This window comes from Leptonotus elevatus, chromosome 7, assembly GCF_054856555.1.
Source record: "Leptonotus elevatus isolate MCC_2025b chromosome 7, RoL_Lele_1.0, whole genome shotgun sequence".
Taxonomy (NCBI): Eukaryota; Metazoa; Chordata; class Actinopteri; order Syngnathiformes; family Syngnathidae; genus Leptonotus; species Leptonotus elevatus.
This window is the reverse complement of record NC_141245.1, coordinates 9,300,457-9,325,019: the sequence shown is the minus strand read 5'-3', so window position 1 is coordinate 9,325,019 and position 24,563 is coordinate 9,300,457. Positions and strand designations below refer to the sequence as shown.

The 24,563-nt window shown below is 39.8% G+C and overlaps 2 protein-coding genes across 2 annotated transcripts; both read left to right on the top strand.

Annotated features, from left to right (window-relative positions):
• Positions 1-302: 302 nt before the first annotated feature.
• On the top strand, positions 303-7,429 carry gdpd1 (glycerophosphodiester phosphodiesterase domain containing 1). The gene is made up of 11 exons (XM_086081455.1): positions 303-507; positions 625-810; positions 1,078-1,120; positions 1,197-1,332; positions 3,776-3,821; positions 4,023-4,144; positions 4,284-4,373; positions 4,473-4,606; positions 5,930-5,989; positions 6,110-6,161; positions 6,300-7,429. The coding sequence occupies exons 2-11, from the start codon at positions 675-677 to the stop codon at positions 6,432-6,434; spliced, it is 954 nt and encodes a 317-aa protein (XP_085937581.1). The 5' UTR covers positions 303-507; positions 625-674; the 3' UTR covers positions 6,435-7,429.
• Positions 7,430-8,534: 1,105 nt separating this feature from the next.
• Positions 8,535-24,273, top strand: ypel2b (yippee-like 2b). The gene is made up of 5 exons (XM_086080386.1): positions 8,535-8,762; positions 15,262-15,493; positions 16,563-16,606; positions 17,042-17,150; positions 22,210-24,273. Exons 2-5 carry the CDS (start codon positions 15,377-15,379, stop codon positions 22,297-22,299), a joined length of 360 nt encoding a protein of 119 aa, XP_085936512.1. The 5' UTR covers positions 8,535-8,762; positions 15,262-15,376; the 3' UTR covers positions 22,300-24,273.
• The last annotated feature ends 290 nt before the right edge of the window (positions 24,274-24,563 follow it).

Sequence of the window (24,563 nt, the reverse complement as noted above, 5' to 3'; positions counted from 1 at the left end):
CCTATATGGTGGTACCAGAAAGGAGAAGGGCACACGATTTCCAAATAAATAAATAGAAAGCACTTCAACTCTCCAAAACACAAGAAGGAAAGTGTGATAAGGTTTGATGGGGGTGAGGGGGGTGAGGGGAAAGAACTATTTGGCTACAATTCTTAAAAGTATATTGGACACAAACACATCACTGCACAACACCCAAAAAATAAAAAATAAATACTATTACTTGTGGCTCACGTCAACATATCTCAATCTATCCGTTAGGGGGTGATAGTGTGCCTTTATGGTGGCTTTCAACGCACCAATGACGTAGCCCGCAAAGAAGAGAAGCTCGTACTCGTACACAAACAACTCAGAAACCGGTGGGTTGTCTGTCACGCACAGCTGATCGGACAAGAAGCACCATATTTACCTCCATAGGACTGACCAAGAAAGACATTTGCCAAGTGAACTGGGACTAAAACGGTCGTCGTACAGCTAAAGAAGGAACGCTCCAAGACTCTTAAGAAATGGGTAAGCGTCAGACTGGAGAATCTTGACTCGGATCTTAGGACGCTAGCCGGCTAATTGTGTTGCATTATACAACGACGTAAAATATGTACTTATACGCTATTGAACGGATGGCACTAGGATATTCGTAACAGGTCGCATCTGTGCGTGTCCCGCAATTTGTGGGGGAAATGTATGGTGCTGTTTACGCCCTGTCCACGGTTACGGGCTACGTCCTCACCTCCGCACTTCTGCTCAAATGTCCAACTCTACTGCACCGCAAGAAGAAAGAGAGGTTCCACAGCAAGCACATTTCCCATCGCGGAGGTAAGTGACCTGTGGTAATCCCTCCAGCAATGTGTATGATTTCACATTAACATTCTAATTTATTGCAATGAGATCCCATACAGTTCAAGACAGATAATACATAAGGTGGTTAATTGACTCAACTCCATTACCGCAGTATGAAAGTACAGATGAAGAAATCGCAATAGAAAATGGATTGATAGATAAAGTTTGCCTTTTGTGTGGAATCTGTGGGTCTTATTATAATATGTAGCTGTATCTAATGTGATACTCTTATCTGCATTGCAGGAGCAGCAGAGAACCTAGAGAACACAATGGCGGCTTTCAAACAGTAAGTTCAACTTTGAACCACAGCGCCAGGTGAAAGTCTGCAGCTGAACAACGTGTGTTTGTGTTGGTGCTCCTAGCGCCGTGGCTCTTGGCACAGACATGTTGGAGATCGACTGCCACCTGACGAAGGACGAGCAAGTTGTAGTGTCACATGACCCGCATCTGCAGCGAGCAACTGGTCTTAACGCCTACATTTCTGACATGGCATATGAGGTAAGTAGCTGCTTTTGAACATATATTTTTGTGTAAACAGCATACAAAGACAATCCATTAATTGGCACCAAACTCAATGTATACACGCTCTAATTGAACAATACAAATTCAGGATGCCACCCCTCGCAGTTAGGGCTTCTATGTCTTTCTGTGTTATGAAAGAGTTGCTCAGGGTAGAAAACTTGTTCTAAGTCCAGATCACCTTAGTTCTTATGCTTTTTGTGAAATATGTCAATGTTGCGGACTTGCGGTATATACTTGAGAATATGGGTTGAAGGTCAATAGATTTTTGTGCATATTTGAACATGTACTTCAATTTATTGATTGTCACATGATGACCTTTAACCAGACTTATCTGTTGATTTTCTTTTTTTCTTTTTTAGGACACTCATCAAAATTTCAGTATACAGCCAAAGCTAATTTGTTTCATTTTTAATCATTTCTACCCTGTGGGAAATAATGAAAATTAATTTTCTTCCAGGTTCAAACTGTTGCCTTTTATATAGCATTTATCAACTATACAGGCATATATGAAGTAGTATTTTAAGATCCTTAACTCTCATACAAGTAAAAATAAAGCGGTAAATATTCAATGGTCATCGTCACGCTTATATTTGCCATCACTGGTACCATTCTGTGCCATCTCTCGTACTGTGCATATTATTTTAGTTGCCTTATACTCTTAACAGTAGTCAAATAAGTTAACTGAACTAATGGAAACATCACTCCGTATGTTATCAGTATTATTATTAGCAGTAGTAGTAGTACTATCATCACCTATGATTCATTGCAGCTCAGCAAAAAAATTGTGTTATTTTTGCAAAAGACATGGTTCATTCTTTTACTGCGTTACATTTATTATTATTATTATAATTGTTATTATCAATTACTATATAGGGACCAATCTATATCAATTATTTTTCCAGCTTTTTTAGCTAAAACGTAGACTGTTTTAACAATTTTAATCACTTTAACAACTACAGAATTTCAATACCACTTTATTTCAGACTGATACCAAGTATCAATACCAGTAATAATTTTGATGCATAAACAAGACAATTTTAAATAAAGACCTGTATATCCCAATATAGTATTTTTCCTTAAAATTGCATGAAATGAATGGCAATTTTCTGTTATTGTTTTGTTCTGTTTGTTTATGAAATCATATTTTGTATAGAACACACAATAAAATAAATTTAAATAAATAAAATGAAACTAATGGTTCAGTGTCCAGAAAAAGTCCCAGTTATAGTATGTGGTTGTATATCTAAATGGGCATCTGTCAAACATGCATGGCTTTAGTACCTGATCCTAAAATGCCAACAAGAGGCAGTGGCCGCCGTCGTGAGTACCAGTACCCAGGGCTGGACTGACCATCTGGCATACAGAGCAGATGCCCGGTGGGCCGGCCTCTTTTGGGGCCGATGCAGTGTTTTTTGATTATTATTTTCCTACATTTTACCCAAAGAGACTGGCCCACAATTAAGACGGACTAGTTTGGTAATCCAGTTGGAATATAGATCACAAACTGAAACATCATCAATAAACATCAGTGGCAGAACTACATGTTAGGCAGGAGTCAGGCTGGGCTGGTGAGCCTCAGTCAAAATGCCAGGGCCTATTTTTTATTTTTTTGTGCCAGTCCAGCCCTGCCGGTACTCGCGATCCTTATTAGCAACAAAAGTCTTTGTTGCTTATTGAAACCTTCTCTCTTGACACACACACATTGGGTTTACATTTCTAGTGGGGACATCTCATTGACATAATGCATTTCCTAGACCCTTACCCTAACCTTAACCATCACAACTGACTCCTTTACCCTAACCCCTACCAAAACCAAATTCAAACCTTGACTCTAAAACCAAGTTTTGACCCTCAAAAAGAGGTTTGGACTCACGGGGACCATCAAAATGTCCCCACAAGGACACGTGGTCCCCACAATGATAGTAAAAATCCAGAAAATTGTCCCCATGATGTTATATAAACCCGTGCGCACACACACACATTAAATCACATGGTTCTTAAGCCTTAGAGTTGTAGTTTAAGTTAGTAATTGTGGTACCTTGCCCTATGACCTCATGTTTTTAATCCATCTCAGGGGGTGGCCATTTTGCCACTTGCTGTTGACTTAAAATGACATCACAATAGCTCAGGGCTCTGATAATGATCACGGCTCATCTTTAGAAAACAGGTGAGCGATGATTGGTTGTTACCTGAGCAACTGTGATGTCTTTTTCAGTCGGCAGCGAGTGGCAAAATGGCCGTCCCTGAGATGGATAAAAACGGGTTGATTTTGCCACTTTATTGATATTCCACAATCATATTATTAATCTGAATACCGTGTTTAGACTCATGTGGCTGCTTAGAACATAAGAAAAACCTTTTGGGTTGACCTCCATATTTGACCTTGTGTTTCCACTCCTTCACTGTTTGGTGTGTGCAGGAGTTGCCACCATATCTCTGCAAGCTGGCTGTAACCTTTCAAAGGGGTGAGTATCTCCGACCGGTGCCCTCCTATCACGCTCACTAGTCAGTCGGAGCAATTAATCCGAGTGCCCACACTGTAAACTGATAAACACCCCACGCAGGTGCTATTACATAATTACAATCGTTTTGATAGGGTGGATGTGGCCTTGACCGTCACGTCGCCTGAAACTGACCGTGTTATCAACTTGTCCTTGTGTGTACAGAGTGCATTTGCGAGGGGGGAGAGGACAAACGCATTCCTCTGCTCAAGGATGTTTTTGAAGCGTTTCCCAACACGCCTGTTAACATTGACATCAAGGTCAACAACGACACGCTCATTAAGAAGGTGCGTGCGTGCGTGCGTGTGTCTAAGCTGCTCTAGAGCATGAAATGCTCCTTAAGTTTTTCTGTGACAGCTCTATGTCATATACACGTTTCCTTCGACATTGAGATTATGTTTGGATCATTTTCTGTATTTGTGTCAGGTGTCCGAGCTGGTCGTCAAATATGACCGAGAGCATCTTACGGTATGGGGCAACGCCAGCAACCAGATAGTCAGGAAATGTTACAAAGAGGTAAGTCTGCTGCTTCCACATCACCGTTCATCAGCCAAAATTGCTATTGTGGTTGTCGTCCGTGGAAATCCCTCACCATCTTGGATTCATCTTTTGCAGAACCCTCGCATTCCTATGTTGTTTAGCTTTCCCAGAGTGTTGCAGTTGTTGGGCCTCTTCTATACTGGCCTTCTCCCTTTTGTTCCCTTAAAGGAACAGTTCTTAGAGATCCCAATGCCCAATATTGTTAACAAGTAAGTATATGTATGGCAAAAGTAGACTTAATGTTTGTCATCATCCATATTAGCAGTGCTTCATTTTTTACACATACAGCCTTATTTTAAAATTATTTCAAATTTATTTTTCCAAAAAAAAAATCAACAAACACCACACTACAGATGTGCCTTTCTAAATCATGCCCAATCAAATTGGTTTATCACAGGTGGGCTCCGATTAACTAATTCACTGCCATTGACGGCTATAGACGTCAAAAACTCATTGGAACTATTTCTAGTTAGTCCCCCCCCCCACACTTTTGTTAACAAGAGTATGAAAACCTAGAATTTTTTTAAGTGTACATTTAAAACAGATATAAAATTTATGATTAATCGCGAGTTAACTATTGAAGTCATGCGATTAATTACAATTAAAAAAATTAATCGTCTGACACCCCTAACTTTAAATAATCTTTTTTTTTTATTAGGGGCATCGGGCGATTAAATTTTTTAATTGTAATTAATCACATGACTTGACTAATTAACTCCCGATTAATCTCAAATTTTATATCTGTTCTAAATGAACAATTTTTTTTCTAGGTTTTCATACTTTTGTTAACAAAAGTGTGTGTGTGGGGGGGGGGGGGGGGTGAAACTAATAGAAATTAGTCCAAATGAATTTTTGACGTCTATAGCCGTCAATGGCAGTGAATGAGTTAAGCTGTAGAATCTCAAAAAAGAATGATGCCCCAAGCTCAATTTCGAGTTTCCTTGCAAATTTACCGGGATGGTCATGTGAGTTGCTGTGTTTTTGCATATGGTTGCAAAAATCTCATTAGGAACTTTGTTCAAGTTGTGATTATGGAATGTTTTGTGTAGAATTTTGAAATGAATTGAAACCATTTTGGAATGAGCCTAACATAAAAAATGTGGAAATAGTGAAGCCCTGTGAATACTTTCCAGATGCACTTGAAGTAAATTTATCAAAGTAATTCATCTAATGAAATTGTTAATTGTAATAAAAAAAATAGTAACATCAAAAGTAAAAACAAACATTTATTCATGTTTGTATTTATTTTCATACCATTACATTACCGGTAATTACAAATGATGGAACTAAAAATGACTGACTTATTAAGATGAACAATTTTACATGCACACTTGTATTTTTTGTCTTTTATTATTTTTGGTCACATTTACAAATGAACCTTACCAGACCATTTTTTCATAAATAAAAAACCCCAAAACAAATGAATGTAGCATTATCGTTACTTGAGCTAACTAATGAAAAGTAATGGCATCTGAATGACACTTTTTTTGGGGCGATGAATTTTTCACTATACTAACTGTACTTCTTTACAGACTTTATGATCCAGACAGAATAAGCAAGAGTCAGCGCCTACTCACCTGGCTTGCAGACAGGCAAGTGACACACCACCTTTGGCAGCCGAGTCAATTAATGACCTTTGTGGCTGATTGTTGGATTTAGCTACACTTGCTAGTTCTCGTGCTATTATAACTATTCTAATGTTTCCTTTGCAGCTTGTTGATGAGGAAAGCGCTCTTCCAGCATCTCACTGCTCGGGGAATACAGGTGAGGATTAGGCAAGTCTTTTCATCCTTCACTTCTTTCGCGTTATCCACTTTTGTCCTGGAGTAACCCGATGTCACGGTCAAATTGATTATGTTCAGAAATATCGTAGTGTAATACTACCGTTGCTTCTGGTTTCAGGTGTACATTTGGGTGCTGAACGATGAAGAAGACTTCCAGAGGGCATTTGACTTGGGAGCTACAGGAGTTATGACTGATTTTCCCACCAGGCTTAAAGACTTCTTGGATCAGAATGGCCTTTCAAAGCCGCAGTGACTTGCCTGCAACCACCTCCGCTCCGCCATAACCAAGATAAATGTGTTTGAACACCACACATTTTCCCACTACCAATAACTTTGAACCTAAAAAAAATCAATTGAGGTTCTCTGTTAAATGTAAAATCATTACAACCGAAGCTTGATTATTTTTTACTTGAATGTATTTGAGACGTTTGCAGTACTTCTGCGCTACTTCTTAAATGTTCTATGAACGCAAACACCGACAGATGGAGCTGCCAATCACAATTTACCTCACGTTTCATTTCATGGCAGATGCTTTGTATTTCGGCCAGCTTTAAAATCTGCCTTGGTGTGTGCACTGATAGCAGCCCTGTCTTCACAGCTGCTGAAAAATAAACGTCTTCAGGAATGGCCACCAGACAAGTTTTGACAGTGAGTGAGTAAAAACACTGGGAAGTTAAATTAAATTTCATATGTCGTGCTTGAGGAACACAGTTTTCCTGAATGCAGAACATTTTCGATCCAAGAGCCATTTTTACATGAGGAAGTATTTACGTGTTTATTTTAATAAAATGTACTGTTGTATTGAAAGAAATCCAAACATGTTGTAATTGTAATTATAACAAAGAGGCCAGAGACATAATTGACTTTGCTACGCTCAAGTGGAAAATTAAACCACAAATATTCTCCAATACAGATTGGTGACCAAGCATCTTGTGTCATCATTGAATGAAGTGTTGGATGATTTTTTTGCTTGGCCATTTGCTGTTAAATGTTGTCAATGAATTTAGTGTTTATATTTATTGAGTACTCTCCCCACAGTCTTATGCTCAAGTTGTATTGCAGTTAAACAACTGAAATTGTTGACATTATTTGTATTCTAGTACTGTATGTCATTTGTGCATGCACGTTTGATTATTTCCTGGTGTGTTTTGGTGACCTGACCTCAATGTTTAATTTTATCTTTGCTCAAGTGACGAGGTTTGTGGTATCTCTCCTATTTTGTATAAATAATAAAATGTACATGATCTATTTCTAACAGAAGCAAACTTTTTCTGTGTAAATAACTGTACCACTGCAGCTGCATAAACTTTGGTATTTTCATTCTAACTTGAGACGCTAGTGTCGCCGCACCAGAGACTGTTAACGTTTTTCACCACTAGGGGGAGATCGTAAGTTGCACTAAGCAGCACCCAAGTCTTTTGAGTACAGTTCTACAGTGTTGCTAAAGCACTGATGGCAAACAATGCGTCATGACCAATGAAAACACTTTTTGGCTTTCTTAACCGACCTTGGTGTTTACACCAAAAGAAGACCATTCTTTAAACCATTAAAAAAATATATACTTTTTTTTTCTTGATGATACTGTAAAACGTGAACCTACAGTCAGTGAACTTGTAGTTAATGAGCTTTCTTTCTAAACCAATAAGCGCAGTGTTGCTATGCTGTTTCACTTAGATGATTGGCTTTTCGGCATGCCAATCGTCTTCCATCCATCCCTTGCCAAAGATCTAACAGTTAAGTTGAAAGATTGAACCTCCGTCGCTGACGTTTTAAATAAAAGTTTTAATGGCTTACATAAACACAATGTGCGAGTTTAGATGCGATTCGGCGTTATAGACGCTATTGATTTTTCATTCAAATAAAACTATCGTTTGTAAAAGCTAGAGAAGATATGATAGTTGTACAAATACGTTATCTGTCCATCTATCCATCCATCCATTTTCTGAACCGCTTATTCGTTATTTGACTAATTAAAAACACATATTTGATACCTTACGATACGTCAAAATCTGACTTTATCTTGCTGTAAACACATATCTCATTATTGTTATTATTATTATTATTATTATTATTATTATTTGCCCATGTGTACGCTACTCACCATAAACGTTACTGCAATAATGTTCTTAAAATTTGTATAATAAATAAGTTCGAAAATAAATTAAATGCTATAGTACTGTACTATTAGTATACAACACAGTATATAGGTTTTTGTTTTGTTTTGCGACCTTAGTGCGGAGTAAGTGGTATGGGAAATGGATGGATGGATGTTTTGTTTTGTTATTGTTTACAGCGAAAGCGGAAGTCAAGAAAAGGGAACTTTCTTGCTCCGGCTGGCAGCGTCCACACTCTTTACCTTCCTCTCCAAACTGTGCTGGGCATCGTTGCGCGTCAAAACATTGCGTCTGAGCACGACTTGCCAGGGCCCAGGAGAGCAGAGACAAGAAACGAGAAGACGAGAGGACGTTTTCGTCAGGGAAGAAGGGCCAATGAACGTTTAAAATTGGCACTGTCACGAAGAAAACGAGGAGGTGCGACATTTTTCAGGCTACGCGTTGGTCCCTTTTTCTCCCCCACAAAGGTAAAACTATTTGCTGTGCATTGTTGTTGTTGTCGTCGTCACTTTAGTGCATTTCTTTTGACACACTGCATTTAATCAATGTCATTATGTGCAGATTCAGTGTCGATGTCAGCTCATAAAGTCTGTGGTGCTTGATTATTTATCAACACAGTCGGCACCTTGATGTTTCCCTAAACGTGTATTTATCGGGTCGTGCCTTTACTGTGCATTGATTTATAGGGACTTTTAAAGCCAGGTTTACTCTTCTCATCCACTTCATCCTCACATGTTGTTTTGTGGCGTCTGTCCTGAGCGCGTGCGTCACAGTCGGCGTGTGCACGCGGGGATTTGTCGTGAACGTTGCATCGCATCGACCATACGTGATCGATGCAAGTTAGGCTGTAACCCTCTCACGTGGCCTGCCAGGTCACTGCAGATCTTCAAGTCAGTGTCCGATGGCAGTGTGTGTTTGTTTGAGTGTGTATGTGTCTGCCTGCGTGCGTTTGTGCGTGCGCACGGGATTGCTGAGCTCAGGCATCCCTGCCATCTGGGCTCCGTGTGGTGGCTAAAGTTCTGGCCCAGATAAAGTGTGCCACTGCCTGTGACCTGATTCATACAGTAGGCAACACACACACACTGCAGGCCTTCAGCGTCCCCACCAATTCACAATTTTGTGTGTTTATTGATGTGTAACTGTACCACCAATTGGTGACGCATAGCCCTTCCTTTGCACGTTTTGGGCAGGCTTTTCCAAAACGTTTTTTGAAGGGCTACACAAGTTTTATGTTGTGTAAAAACTTGCAGCCTTAGCATCTTGCGTCATCGTGCAGATATATTTTGTGGTTATTGATCATGTCATCAGTCAAGAGTTTATTTTCAGCAACGGTATCATCATGACCGCAGGCCTACAGTATCTCACAAATGTGAGTACACCCCTCACAGCTCACTCATTTGTAAATAATTCCTTTTCACTTAAGGAATAACACCTTGTGGTTAGTCAGTGTACAGTTTGTATAATAACAATGTCAACTTACTGTCCCTGCAAAATAATTCAACAGACAGCCATTAATGTCTAAAGCACTCCCAACACAAGTGAGAATACTTCTCAGTGAAAATGTTAAAATGGTGGTCCAATTAGCCAGTTACACGTTCTTCTCAGGTGTTAATTGGGAGCAAGTGTGTCCAATTTTGTGCAATTGCTCTCACGCTTGTGAGGGCTAATTTTTTTTGCGAGATACTGTATAGCAAAAATAAAACCCAGTAGAAAGTTTAATGGCTTCTTCCTTGGTCCACTTGGTCCACCTCTTTGCAATGTTTGATGGGAATATTTTGTGTACTTTATTATGCTGTATGTTCTTCTTCCCCTTTGGTTTTATCCCTATTCAGGGGTCACATCTTCTTCCTTGCTCCCTGTTTTTTTGTCCTCTCTTGTCCTTTGGTCCTATCCTTATTTAAGACGTGCAAGTATAAGTACCTATAGACCTTGTTCAGTGAAACTGCGAATGGCTCATTAAATCAATGGTTGCTTTGATCGCTTTGCCATTACTTGGATGACTGTGGTAATTATTTTATTTTATTTTTTTAAACAGAGCACAGAGAAGTAAGTAATGGTGTGATTATGTATCACTTCAATTAAAACATTTTCATATTAAGTATACGTACTTGGTTTTGTTGAGTACTGTACTCAAATGTAAGTACTTGAACTCGTACTCGGTTGGAAAATATTCCCAGCATCCTTCTCCCGATATAGCCACTGTACCTCTTCTGTACATGTCCAAACTTCTGTATGTCAATCCGTCCTCTCTCACCTTGTCTCCAAACCTTCTGGTCTGTATTCTTGATTCTGCCCATCCTCGAAGAGAATCTCACCATCTTCAAATCTGCCATCTTCAGCAATGTCTCTTCTTCTTCTGTTTCTAAACCATACATCATGTCTTATCTCACTATCGCTCTTTTTATCCTTTCTCTGAGAAAATAGATTGACCGTCGCGTTGTACAAAACGCAGAGAAAGAAAGCATGGGATTTCGTAGCTGTGGTATTTGATATGCGGGCAGGCTAAGTGATGTCATTAGCAGCACCGATCGGGGAACGCGATGAAAGTAGGTGGAGTGCTGACTTGTGCTTGTGGGTGCAGCTCGTGCGCAGCATTCGACGCACACTTCTACTTCCCACTCTGTCCCCGTCTGACACGCATCCCTCACTTTGCCCCCATCATCGTCACAAACGGCAGCGACGGCGGCGGCGGCGGCAGCGGCGGCATCAGTGGGTTATATAACAAAGGTTTTTTTGTTGGGATATACAAGGGGCCTTTCGGCTGGTGAGACTGATGGCACGTAGCCCTTTGTGATGACACTCCGAAATGACCAGAACGGCCAGCGCGGTGACCTCAAACGACGCGCGTTAGGACTGATGAATAGACAGTGGCAGCACAGGAAAAACAAATGCAATTGTGTGGTGGTGAGGCCTTTAGACAAGGAGAGCACAGGTGCTGGTGTGGGAGGGGGGAAGGGGTGGGGGTAACCAAAATAGACAATGATAGAAAATGGACAAACGCTAATATCAGACACTAAGGTTCTGTGTTTGGTAGCAGTCACAGCTTCTGACATGTCATCTTTGATTACATCTGTCGCTGTCCATCTCACAATCTTTTAGCGGAGTCTGTCATTTCTTGTCAAACAAAATTGTTACTTTAATAATGCAGTCATACAATGAGTTGCCGACTGAAGCTGCAAAATGCGTTCACTTCATAATCTATCGTCACATTCCCTGTGCAAATGTGACATTTTTTGCAAGCTATTTCTGAAAATGTATCTGTAAGCAAGCTATTCTGAATTTTGCAGCATTGTGATGTGGCAGTGTGTCTAATTTTAATAACAGAAGTGAAGTCAATGAATTATGAGAGTCCTTCTTTCATCATCAATCTGTCAATATTTCGAGCCGAACCATATTGTAATCGTCAATATAGCATTTGCACCTGAGGTGGCCAATCCAGGTCCAGAAAGTAAAAACCCTGCCACAGTTTGGGTTTAGCTACAGGTGCTAGCTAGCTCCGTCCCTAGCTAGCTCCCATGGTACTCGTTTACCTGCTAGGGAGCTAGCTAGCTAGCATCAATGGCTAAAATCAATACTTCCCCTTTTTGGGACCCTTAGCTTTTCCAATAAACCTGGCCTGACTTAAAATGGCGAACCAAAGGACACTTAGCTGTCTAACAATGTGCCTGATGTCAAATAAACAAACTTGAGAACTACAGTAAACTCATGCTTGCTCAACATAGCAGTAATGAGGAATTTAAAACAGGAGGAAAACATTATCATGGTGGCCTGTAGTCCCCAAGTAGCCACTTGCCTACTCACGACGTCTTTGGTCAATATGGCAACGATACGATAGCCACACTATGAATTAAATGTACAGGGCTGCCTTATACAGCAGTAGCTCATTTATATGAGTGTCATGAGTGGATGTTTAGTGAGCAGCCTTTGATTAAGATACCTGGGAGCTGTTTTAAATTGGAGCCGTGTTGTTTTCAACTATTACCCGCTTCAGGCACGATGGGGTTTATGTTTTTGGTTGCATCTAACTATTTAAATCAAAATCTCCTTTGACATGATGTCGCATTGACTGATGAGGAGCCTATTCAACATGGGTTAGAAATATATCTATTTTTCCTTGTACCATTATCACTGTGAAAAGGACAAACCTTTTCAGTTCAGACAAAAATTAAATAAACAAACAAACGTATACATACAGTTATATCATTGTATTTTTTTGTGATCGTCAACCCAATAAAAAAAAAAGTGAGCCATGACAAACAACTGTAATCAGGGTACAATTTCAAGACCACCCGACGAGGACAGGGTCCAGGTGTCCCTTCTCCCCAGCAACGTTTTATAGCTCCTCCTCAGGGAGTCGGAGGCGTTGAGTAGTGTATTGTGCGTGTACCCTCGGGTGCTCTACCAGCTGGACATGCCTGGAACTGCTCCAATGGGAGGCACCCAGAAAGCAACCAAATCAGATTCATGTCAAAGCATACAAATGATTGCGATTTATTGGAGCATTTATTTGCTGCTAAGGTTTGAACTAGAGGTCAGATAGGTTTCAGTTGTTGTTTTTTTCTCTCATTGCAGTATTAGGAGTCCAAGTAAAAGACAATGCACACGGGGAGAACTCGACATGTATTATGTTTAAAAAAAAATTAAGTGATTCACTCGGTGATTGTGTTCAGTTGTTGTTTTTCCAATCAAGAGGCTGAGAGAAATTCTGGCCACCTTTCCCACTTTCATATGCTGGAATAATGTAATATGATTTAGGCATTGTTCAATGAGAAATCAAGGACAATGTAAAATAAATGGAAAAACTAAACGGGAAAAACAGATTTGATGGGCTCTTTGTTTAAAGTAGTTACATACAGAACCCCCCCCCCCCCAATGAAAGTAATAAAATGAATAACCTTGTTCAAGGGGGGTAACTGAAATCTCAAATTAAGCACTAAAGTATATACAGTATGTATTTTTAACTTCACAAGTCATTATTGCCTGTGCGTGTGTGTGTGTGGAAGTGGGTGGGGTGTTGGGTTGACTGACATCTGTACTGAGCACCGCTTTGTGTCCCAATCCCACTCAGCTGGCTCCAAGTCAGACAAAGGCAAAAAGGGCATGTCCCACGTCACACTGCGTTATTTATTTATATTTATAACTCCATGCTCCCTTCATTACTAGAACCGTTATCAGCTTCTGGCCAATATAAAAAAAAAAAAAAACAATCATGTTTCAGGAGGCCAATGAAAGGGTCTTTCTTTCTACTTCTCTTGGACAGACAGCTGTCTTTCCATTCAGAGCTTTATTAGTTTTTACAGATGGCTCCTTAAAGACTGACAGGAAGGAGACACCAAATGGTGCAGCTCGTTCTGACTCTCATTAGTGGCGTGAAATAACACTAGGGAACAGCACCACACTTTTATTACGACACAATTTTTTTTCTAATTAGCCAACTAAGCTTCTATATATAATACTGGTCATATCTGATGGGCTCGACTACATTTTCCATATTTGACTACAGGAAAAATGAACCCGTCTGATTTTCCATCTCGTACTGCTAACAATGGTACTCATTTACTAAGATCACAAGATCCCAAATCGTGGGTGCTAAATTGTGTTTTCATTCTAACAGATTGCACACACTGTTGGTGGAAGTGTTGCGCGTCTACTAAAATGGTGATGATTGTACATTTAGAACAGATGTAAAATTTGTGATTAATCGTGAGTTAACTATTGAAGTCATGCGATTAATTACAATTACAAATTTGAATCGCCCGACGCCCCTAATTTGTAATAATCTTTTCTTTAAAAAATAAAATAAAATAAAAACATTTTTTTAAAGTCTAGGTTTTCATACTCTTCTTAACAAAAGTGGGGGGGAAAAAAGTGAAACTAATAGAAATAGTTCAAATGAATTTTTGACGTTTATAGCCGTCAATGGCAGTGAATGAGATAACAGGCGCTAATTACATGTTCATTTAATCTAATAGATTGCACATGCTGTTGTCTTGTGATAACTTTGTTTTGCATGCAAATTTGGCCATAAACTACAAAACCTATAGAACAGTCCAGGCCAGCTCACTAATCTCAGTCACCCGGGCAAGTATTTTAAGGACTCGGTCTATTTGGTATCATGGAGTGAGTTCTGCATGAGATTCACAGTTGTGTTAGGCTAAGAAGATTAACTCCGCAGCCTCATGCTAGATTCTATGTGAGCTCGCTTTCCTAACTCCATTGGTTGGGTCAATGGGAAGCGTGCCTGCAAGTGTGGACAAACACCCCAATGCAGCTGCTTGGGGCGGAGGTCTGCAAATGGCTCCAGTCTGCAGAAGTTGTTTTCAGCTAGGGTACAAAAAAAACCAACTTTATTTATTTATTATTATTAACAGTCTAGGTCAATAATTGCACATTTTAAACTTGATTAACAAATACTAAATCCTTATGTGTGCTGTCAAAAACAGAGTTGGGCCAAACAACGGACTCGATGATTGTGACTTGAAAAAGCAATAGCTATTTTATATTGCTTGCACACTTGTTGTGTTTTGTGTCTCACAAGTCATACACAACAATAACAATGACAAGGATGCAGTTTTGCGAGTGTAATGTTATGTTACCACATAAAACAGTTAGCCTAGCTTCTTCTACTATTACTATTACTTCTACCGTAGTTACTAATGAATTTTGTTATTTTATTAATAATAATTTAAATTAAATAAAAACAATCACTATTTCTTCTTTGTATTTTTCAGCAGTCTGAATGCCCTGTGGCACCATGCTGCCCATCACAGGCCAGTCTTGGTACTACAGTAGCTCTTGTTTGGGGGCGTGAGACTCGCGATGGTCCATGGAGATACCGCACACTATAAGAGCACTAAACTAGATCTTCCTTTTTTTAATTTTGAAAATAAAATCACAGATAAATATCAGAAACAGCTGTTGTGCAACCGTGGAACCATGAGCTCTCTCATTCTTCTCTCGTGGCAGGTGTTTGCCTCCCGACCCGCCGCCCACCACGGCCCTCACCTGTGTGTTGCGGTGCTTCCCTTGTGAGCCGACCTGGGCCGGCAGTCCCTTCTTGCACCGCCCGCCAACCCCGCCCATGGTCAGAATGACGCGCTCCAAGACCTTCCAGGCCTACCTGCCGAGCTGCCACCGGACGTACAGCTGCATCCACTGCCGGGCCCACCTAGCCAACCATGACGAGCTCATCTCCAAGGTAACCGGCGGGTGCCGGCGCCCCTTCATTGCATTCATTTCACTCATTTTACATTTCAATAGAATTACTGTACATGCAATAAGGTAAAGTGCGGCGGCGTATTGTATTAAAAACTCCAGTCTTTATGAGTTTTTTTTTGCTGTTTTGCTTTTTATTTTTGTATTTTTTTTTGGGGGGAGGGCGAGATTTTTTAATTATTTTGAATTTTTTTAAATAGTTTTTGTTTCCGTTTTTTCGGAATATTTGTTACCTGTCCCCTATTTTTCAGATTTTTTTTTCTTTCAGTTTTTTTGAAGGGTTTCCCCCCTGTTTTTTTTAGAACCCCCATCCCCCCCCCCCGGGTTTCTGAGGAATATGTTTTCTGTTTTTAGAAAACGTTTTTTTCAAACGCCCACCTTGTTTTTCATAATATTTTTTTCCCTGTTTTTTGTATTCCCCCCCATTTATTTTTTTTCTGTTTTTCAGATAATTTTTGTATGTTTTTCATTGTATTTTTTTCGTTTTATAGGGTAATGTGGGGTTTTTTCAGAATAATTTTCTGTATTTCGCAAAAAAATATATATTTTGGAGGCAAAAATAACCCCGAAAAAAATATTCAGAAACAGAACAGAAGAAAATATTCCATAAAACAAGAAAAAAATATTTAACAAAACACAGGCCCCAAAAACCTCTTTTTTTTTGCAAGTGAAAGAAGAAAAAAACCTTGCGTTACAGATGTGCTTCACTTTTACAAGCATTTAAAACAGTTACCATGTTTGAATCCTTTTATATTTTACAGTAAGATTATACAAGTGAATAGGCAATTTGGCCTCTCTTCTATATTTCCTGTGGCTGGATTATGTTCTAAGGTGGTTAGTGAGTTGTATTACGAATGAATCACTTTTACACGTGCAATGAAAACAGCACTCACCTAGCGCACAAAGACCTTCTGTTTCAGCGGATAAATGACCTGGAACTGCACGGCTTTGATTGTTTTCATTAATACCTTCTGTGAGAGGCCATTCCAGCAATTTAAAAGGGTTCATGTGTGTCGCAGCCTACTCATCTTGCTTTTTTCTTGCCTCTGCAGTCGTTCCAGGGCAGCCAGGGCAGAGCCTACCTGTTTAACTCAGTGTGAGTGTCCGTCTTTTGTTCTTTGTTCCCTCCATCTGTTTTCAATTGGCTTAACTCTGGCTGGTCGGAAATAAGCTCCTATGCACGCTACCCTCGGGAGATGAGCAATTTTCCATATGTTGTTATTTAGGGAGGGAAGTTTGCGATGCATATTGTTCCACCAGGCTGGCACATTGTTTTTGTTTTTCGGCTGCGGTGTAGACGGGTAGCAAGGATGCCTCAGGGGTCTGTCATTATCAGATGAATTTAGTCCGAAAATAAGGCTGTTTGAGTCAATGCTAGGCTGCCCAGTTCTCTACTGTGAGAGCGAGTGGGTGGGATTCAGTGACTCACTCGCTCTGTGCACATCACACTCTGTATGAAACTGAGCAAGTTAAACTCGCTTCTGTCTGTCTCTCTCTCTCTCTCTCTCTGTACCCATTCTTGTTTTTGCAGGGTGAACGTGGGGTGTGGTCCTGCAGAGGAGAGAGTTCTGCTCACAGGCCTGCACGCTGTAGCAGATATCTACTGTGAGAACTGCAAGACCACCCTGGGCTGGAAATATGTGAGTGCCCTTGGCTTATTTTCAGTACTGCACGCAAACCGCTTCAAAGGTTGCGAGTGATTAACAGCCGCGTCCTAATTTTATTTGCACCTCCTATTATATTTGGACAACCTCCTCAATCGGAATCAGTCAAACTGCAGGCAGGATTCAGTAATAAGCATCTTTATTTATCTTTGGGGGTGCGATTTGGCAGGTTGGGAATAAAGTATGACATTTAACTTGAATACACTGATGGCCTTTTAAGAGACCGGCTTGCTTTCACAAGAGATTACAACATTTAAAATTATGATTTTGTATAGATTTTTTTTGTAATTGTACTCTAAATACAGTTGTACATTGGGCTATGAACTGGATTTTTCTAGAAATGTTTTTCATAAAACTATTTCCTGTTATTATCACTTTTTACAAATAACTAGCTTAGCGCTAGCTAGGGTGAGGCTAGCAACAATGTAGATGTATTTAAAATGGGACCAAAGAGGAAAAATATTCAGTTCTGTAAAGTAAATTATTTTAAACTATAAAGGTTAACCATTCCGTGTAGTGACTTTTATTTTGGAGGTGCCGCGGGAAGCGTGTCACGGCGTGTCTTCCTTCACAATAAATATGTTAGCACAATAAACATGTTAGCACAATAAACATGTTAGCATTTTAGCAAGAGGCCACGTTCCTAGCCTGGAACTGATTCTGGGTTTGGCAATTCCAGTCATAGTGACATACTCATGAAACACTCGCCTAGTGTAATTAATAGTGCCAACAACAACAAAATAAAGCATAAAAACAAATCACAGACAGTATTGTCACTTCTCATGAAAAAGGCCCATCCCCATACATGACGGTCGTAATCAAACAATCACTGTCATGTACAGTACAACAAAACAACCGATACCGTCACCATTACGTCATCCCAGTAATCAATGTGAGAAACCGGTCCCACGTTCGCCTGAAGTTCTCAACGTCATCATTTATCCTAGCCTAACATATGCTCATATGAAACAATTTGTGACATTGATTCCATCCATTTCCATCCAAGGTATGTAGTGATGTATATTTCTCCAGACTTAACTTTAATTTAATATAACAATAATAGAAATATAATATAAAATAATCATTTAAAAAATGACATTACAAATTATTAGATTTTTTTTTAAGTAGTGAAAATAGTTACTTTGCCTGGAAACGAGTAGCTTTAAGTCATTCAATTACTAACTCAGTTACTTTTTTAAGCAAGTAATGAGTAAGTATAGCGAATTACTTTTATAAAGTAATATTTACAACACTGAAAGTGAGACAGCAACCAGTGTGGTCGATGAATAAATATTCCCAACTCTCGCATGTGTGCAGAGGCCCATCTGAGCTGAATTCCTATGTATGACTAAATACGGTGGTACCTTGACTTCCAGTTCCGTTGATCCAAAAAAATGCGAATTTGTTATTAAAATTCAGTAAACTATTTTACATGTGCATTCTAACTTTTTATTTGACCTCATCTACGAATAACCTGACCCTTAGTCTGTTTACTAGTCAAACGACACATGCAGCATATATTTAGCGTGGGTTGTATTTTAGGTCCCATGTCAAGGCAATTGAATGGGCAGCACACGTTATCTAACTTCATATATCAGCATAGCTGATTGAGTGCAGTTGTCCGAGGCGAACCCTGTCAGCACGGAGGTGAGAGTTTACACTGGAGGGCACGTGAGCGTATTCCTTGCTGGTGGACCCGCACAAGCACACAATATCCTTGTTGTTCGGCCCCTGAGAGGGCTCCATTGACCGCTTGCATGGGCCTCCCCTTCCAACTGTAACATGCCCAGGATAAACATTTTCCTACATCAACGTTACGGGTAGTTATTTTTTCGTCCGAGGTTCTATTCCTGTCCCGCCGATCCCACAAGGTGGAGAACACATGGCGGGCGTGTGCGCGCGCACACACACACACACACACATGAAATAGTACTTAATTGGGGGTTGGGGGCGATGACACACATATCAATGGCAGCTGTGTCGATTTTCTGCTGTCATCAAAGTTCTGTGAAGAGACCTTGACCCACTGCCCTTATATACCAGAAATCTGATCATGACACTCCAAGTCCACACTGTCAACGACAAAACAAGGTAGACAGACGCCAGTCCACAGTGAACCATTTCTGTATCTGGTAAAGGATCTAACACAAGTATAGTATATCCTCTAATTGGGACTTTTGGTTGCCAAACTACAGTTTGTTTAGTTTTAGTGTTTAAATGCGGTGGGGATTTGTGACATGGGACTGGATGAAAATGACGCCGGATTAGAAGGCAGCAGTCATTGTGCCTCAGTATGATCACATGACCGGCCACACTTGAGACACATGCTCCAAACTGGCCCCAATTGAAGCTTTTGTTTGGTGACAATTGTAGAGGAAGTTTAAAATATATTGAAATTAGAATATCAGAGAAAAGTTCATACACTGTGTTTATATAATTCAATTGAAAAAGTGAAATTCATGTAGATATTTTTTTCTTTCAGAGGGTCAATTTAACCCTATTTTCTATTTTAACTCATTCACTGCCATTGACGGTTATAGACGTCAAATATTCATTTTAACTATTTCTATTAGTTTAACATTTTTTCCCACTTTTGTTAACAAGAATATGAAAACCTAGATTTTTTTATTGTACATTTAGAACAGATTTAATACAATACAATACAATACAATTTGTGATTAATCACGAGTTAACTCGTGAAGTCATGCAATTACGATTAAAAAATTTAATCGCCTGACGCTCCTAATTTTTAATAATCGTTTCTTCTTTTTTTAGAATCGCGTCAGGTGATTAATTTTTTTAATTACGATTAATTATTGGCTTCAATAGTTAACTCACGATTAATCATACATTTTACATCTGTTCTAAATGTACAATTAAAAAAATTCTAGGTTTTCATACTCTTGTTAACAAAAGTGGAAAAACTGTTAAACTAATAGAAATAGTTCAAATGAATTTTTAACATCAATAGCCGTCAATGGCAGTGAATGAGTTCAAAATAATTAAAGCAAGTTTCTTATGTATTTTTGTTTAGCCGGTGAATTTGGTGTTTTCATTAGCTGTATGGTATGACTATCAAAATGATGACAAAAAATATCTAGTATTTTACAATGTGTTGAGAATTTATGTAATAAGCGTTTCATTCTTTGAATTAGTTTACTAAACTGGTCAAGTTTGCCTTGATGTTCAAACAATATGTGGACTAAAGAATCTGGACATAATCAAATAATCAATTACATTAGTTCCCTTAATTATTCATTTTGGACAATTTTAGGAACAGTTTTAAGAAGTCCCTTTTTTCTGTTCCAGTATGATGGCGCGCCAGTGTACCAAATGAAATGAAAACGTTCCCTTCAAGTTCAGTGGAATTATTGAATGTTGAAGGGATACCCCATAAAGCCAACTTCTATCCTCTTGATTGAGAATATAAAAGTGTTCAAGGTTGGATGTGTACACACCACATTTACCATTTGGGATGCTATTGTTGGCTGAAATCATTTCAAAATCATTAACTCTCACCAGGGTCATATATATCCTCTGGAAAACTCTTAAACCGTTCAGATTAACATAAAACAAAGTGGAATCTAATATAGTTCTTGATACGCATACTTAATCAACTTTTTCTAAACCCATTGCTTACATTGGATAGTAAACGTCTATACACTCATGTAAAGCAACACCTCTTATAAGTGGGATTCAAACTCATGCTAAATGGGAGTCAGCACACACCTGTTACCGTTCAAAGTGCCTCTGATAAACTCCAAGTACAATTCAGGTGTTTTTATTTTTCACGTCTTATGGGAGATTTTGGTCCAACCTGATCAAACCACGGTTGACTCTTTTGGCCATAATGCCAAAAGGGCCAATGTGAGCATGGCATGTCCAAACATAACACTGATCATCACCAAAAGAACACTGATGATGAAGCAAGGTGGTGGCAGCACCATAAACAAGGGCACTTTTTCTTCACGTGGAGACAAGGTGGAGGGAATTATCAACAGTTTTAAATAGCGTTAGCATAAAACTTTCAGGTTTATGCTAGAAATCAATGGGGTATATGCCACGGAGGAGGCGGGACTTCCGACTTCCTGGTTTTCACACATCAGCTTTGTTTCCGCTTCCTGTTTTTGCGACGTGTGTGCCACGTCCCAGTTCTTGCGCTTCCGCCTTTGTGCCCCTCGGTTGCGCGTTCCCGTCGACGGGTGCGAGTGTGTAGTGTGTCTGTCTCAGTTGTCTGAAGCATTTCACATAGTTGAGACGCCCTGTGTTGTGTGGTTCATTCAAGGGAAATCAATACCGCTTTTGTCCAAAGGTGCTGCCATAATCAACAAAAACCAAATGCTCAGGAAACAGGTAATGACCAATCATGGCTCAGTTTGCAAATGTCACATGACCAGAAAACAGGTCACCTGTGATTGGCCGTTACTACTTTGGCTCCTCTGTATATATTCAAGGCCACATGAATGGCGGCAAAAGTTTGTAAACAATTCATCTTGTTCTCATGTTTTTTAACTCATTCACTACCATTAACGGCTATAAACGTCAAAAATTCATTTGAACTATTTCTATTAGTTTAACTTTTTTTCCCACTTTTGTTAAGAAGAGTATGAAAACCTAGACATTAAAAAAAAAATATATATATATATATATATATATATATTTTTTTTTTCTTTTTAAAGAAAAGAGTATTAAAAATTAGGGGCGTTGTAATTAATCGCATGACTTCAATAGTTAACTCACAATTAATCACAAATTTTATATCTGTTCTAAATGTACAATAATTTTCTTCTAGGTTTTCATACAATTGTTAACAAAAGTGAACAAAATAAAAAGTTAAACTAATAGAAATAGTTCAAATGAATTTTTGACGTCTATAGCCGTCAATGGCAGTGAATGAGTTCATCACAGAAACCTACCTTTGATCAGGGGTGTGCATACTTTTTATATCCATTGTGTGCCAGTGCTGTAAAAATGTTACCGTACTGTCTTTGAGCGCAAAAATGTCATCCCCGCTGTCCTGTGTCGCACCCTCCAGGAACATGCCTTTGAGAGCAGTCAGAAGTATAAAGAGGGCAAGTTCATCATCGAGCTGGCCCACATGATCAAGGACAACGGCTGGGACTGAGCGACAACGAGCCCGCCAGGACACGAGCACAGCGGAAGGGGGACAGGGTTTGGTGAATGGATGGGGAGGGTGGGCGGGGGAGGGTGTTAGGGGGTTGTAGTGGGTGAGTGTGTGACTTTGGTTTGGCTGATTTACCATTAACCTCTGTAAGTCCCTGCCCATTCCTCCCCTACGACGCCTCTTGCAACACACCGACACTCACACGCGACACGCGTCAGGTCGCTGACATCCGAGCTGGGAGCTGCGGCAGATGGCCTCTGACTGCGGATGAGACGCCAGCTCTCCTTTTTCTTACTGAAACCCGATTCCGTATCTTCGCAAGGTTCGCTAGTGTTCTGAAGCAGCTCCGAGGAAACGCATCCAGCAGTCGGCCTCGCTCGGCTGTTCTGACACCCACCGTAGCTAGCGATGACCTAAGATGATTATAGCAAATCGACATGATTGGGGCGGTGCCAGCTGGGCCCAGTGACGGGGCTTGGCACGGACGGCGCGCCCGAGCGCAGCGGGGATTGACGCTCGGCGGGGCCGTTCACTAAACAAGGAGCGGGAGGGGGCGAGGGAAAGATCGTGTTCCAGTAATGCGGGAGCTTTGACGGCTTCTGGTTGAGACTCGGTCCAACTCAGGGTGGCCATTTTTGAAAGATATAGCTCGACCGTCATGGGCTTCTTTTAAAACCTTGCGTTTGGTTTCACACCCCTCTAAAGTGACCTGCAGTTTTTTTGCGTAAGCACAGAAAAGGTCTCGGCCGGTCGCCAAAGCTTCAGTTGGATGGCGAGCGATCCGGAACTGTGACCATGAGTTTGAGAGTATGACGAGTTTATGGGTTGATCGTGTTTCTGAATTATTTTCATGACCACATTGAAGTCGACAGCGGATGCTAAAAAGCTAATGATTCACATAGTGGTGTGCCGTGTCTGCGCAATCTCACTTTTAGAGGAAATTACTTCGTTGATCTGGGCTGACTTTAGTGGCATGACTTGTGCTCATCCGCTTCACACTCGCACACACACATGTACTTGCTATGAATTCCCAGGGCAATGTTGAGTATATAGTGGCAAATAATTCAACTCTACTTTTAATACCATGCTGTCTTTTTGTGTTCTCACACTCCAGTGGGTGACATTTACATGCGTTCTGTCTAGATTGCAGAAAAGAAGCAGTATTTCCTCATATTCTCCTCTTTTTTTTTCTGCTTGCATCTGTCAAAATTCCAAAAGCGGAGTTCTTATGCTACTCTGATGGAAATGTGCTTATTTTTTTTTCTAATGAGACAATCCATTAGACTTTCCATCATGTGGAATGCACCACAAATATACAGTATGCATGAGCTAAAGTGCCAGTTGGCTTTGAGTCTCCGCTTCTTCCCATCTGAGATTGTTGCATCATTTCTGATCCATCTGCATCATGTCAAAAACATAACAGAGGTAAATGCAATCCAGATGTAGGGCAGTAGAACGTGTCATCTTCCTGTGGTCGTCTCTTTTGTTGATGCTCGTTCCAACCTCTCCAGTTAGCAGCAGTGTAAGGTCATATTCAAACCCATCACAACCAAAGAAAGCACCCATCAACATGAACCTCACCACAAGCAAAAGGTCCTATTTTGCTCGGGGAAAGTTGTGCAAAACGCGGGTGTGTATAGCTGAAAGCCAAGGCTGTGGATAATACTTGTCCGTCATATGTATTTTGCATCTTTTATTTTGTAAACAACAGATCTTAATATATGAATCTATTGTATTTGCCATGAGGATTACCAGTAATGTAAATAATGTCAACGTGTCATGTTTTATCGACAAACCCCCACGATGATGAATGAATTTGATTTGGGTCACGTCAGGCTTTCTCTCTGGTTGGCTGTACAAAAGGACTTTTTTTTACCCAAAATGTTTCAATTTTAACGTCTTTTGTAAAGAGGGATGCTGATGTTGACTTCATGTTATTGGATCATCATCTAATAAAATGCACCTTGATATCTCTATCGACAACACTGTTTCTTCTCTTACGCGGATGCAAGAAATAATTAGTTTTGCTCATGGGCTCCCCCTTAAGGTGTGAAGTGTAATTGAGTCATTCGTATGAGTCGTAAATTATCATTTTATCGCTGGTCCATTGAAAAACATCTCCAATTTTATTTTTCTACCCTATTTTATATGAAACAGATGTGACTTTATATATATATATATTTTTTTTTATATGCCCAAACAAAAAAGCAATTTATCCTTGACTTGATTAAAAAGTTAAGAATCAATTTTTTTTCCCATTAAAT

Bases quoted from the DNA above. Each gene is read 5' to 3' on its own strand.
- gdpd1 (XM_086081455.1), top strand. From the start codon at position 675: ATGTATGGTGCTGTTTACGCCCTGTCCACGGTTACGGGCTACGTCCTC. The intron at 1,333-3,775 runs GTAAGTAGCTGC...TGGTGTGTGCAG, and splicing joins TTTCTGACATGGCATATGAG to GAGTTGCCACCATATCTCTG. The intron at 5,990-6,109 runs GCAAGTGACACA...TTTCCTTTGCAG, and splicing joins CTCACCTGGCTTGCAGACAG to CTTGTTGATGAGGAAAGCGC.
- ypel2b (XM_086080386.1), top strand. From the start codon at position 15,377: ATGGTCAGAATGACGCGCTCCAAGACCTTCCAGGCCTACCTGCCGAGC. The intron at 15,494-16,562 runs GTAACCGGCGGG...TTGCCTCTGCAG, and splicing joins ATGACGAGCTCATCTCCAAG to TCGTTCCAGGGCAGCCAGGG. The intron at 16,607-17,041 runs GTGAGTGTCCGT...TTGTTTTTGCAG, and splicing joins GCCTACCTGTTTAACTCAGT to GGTGAACGTGGGGTGTGGTC.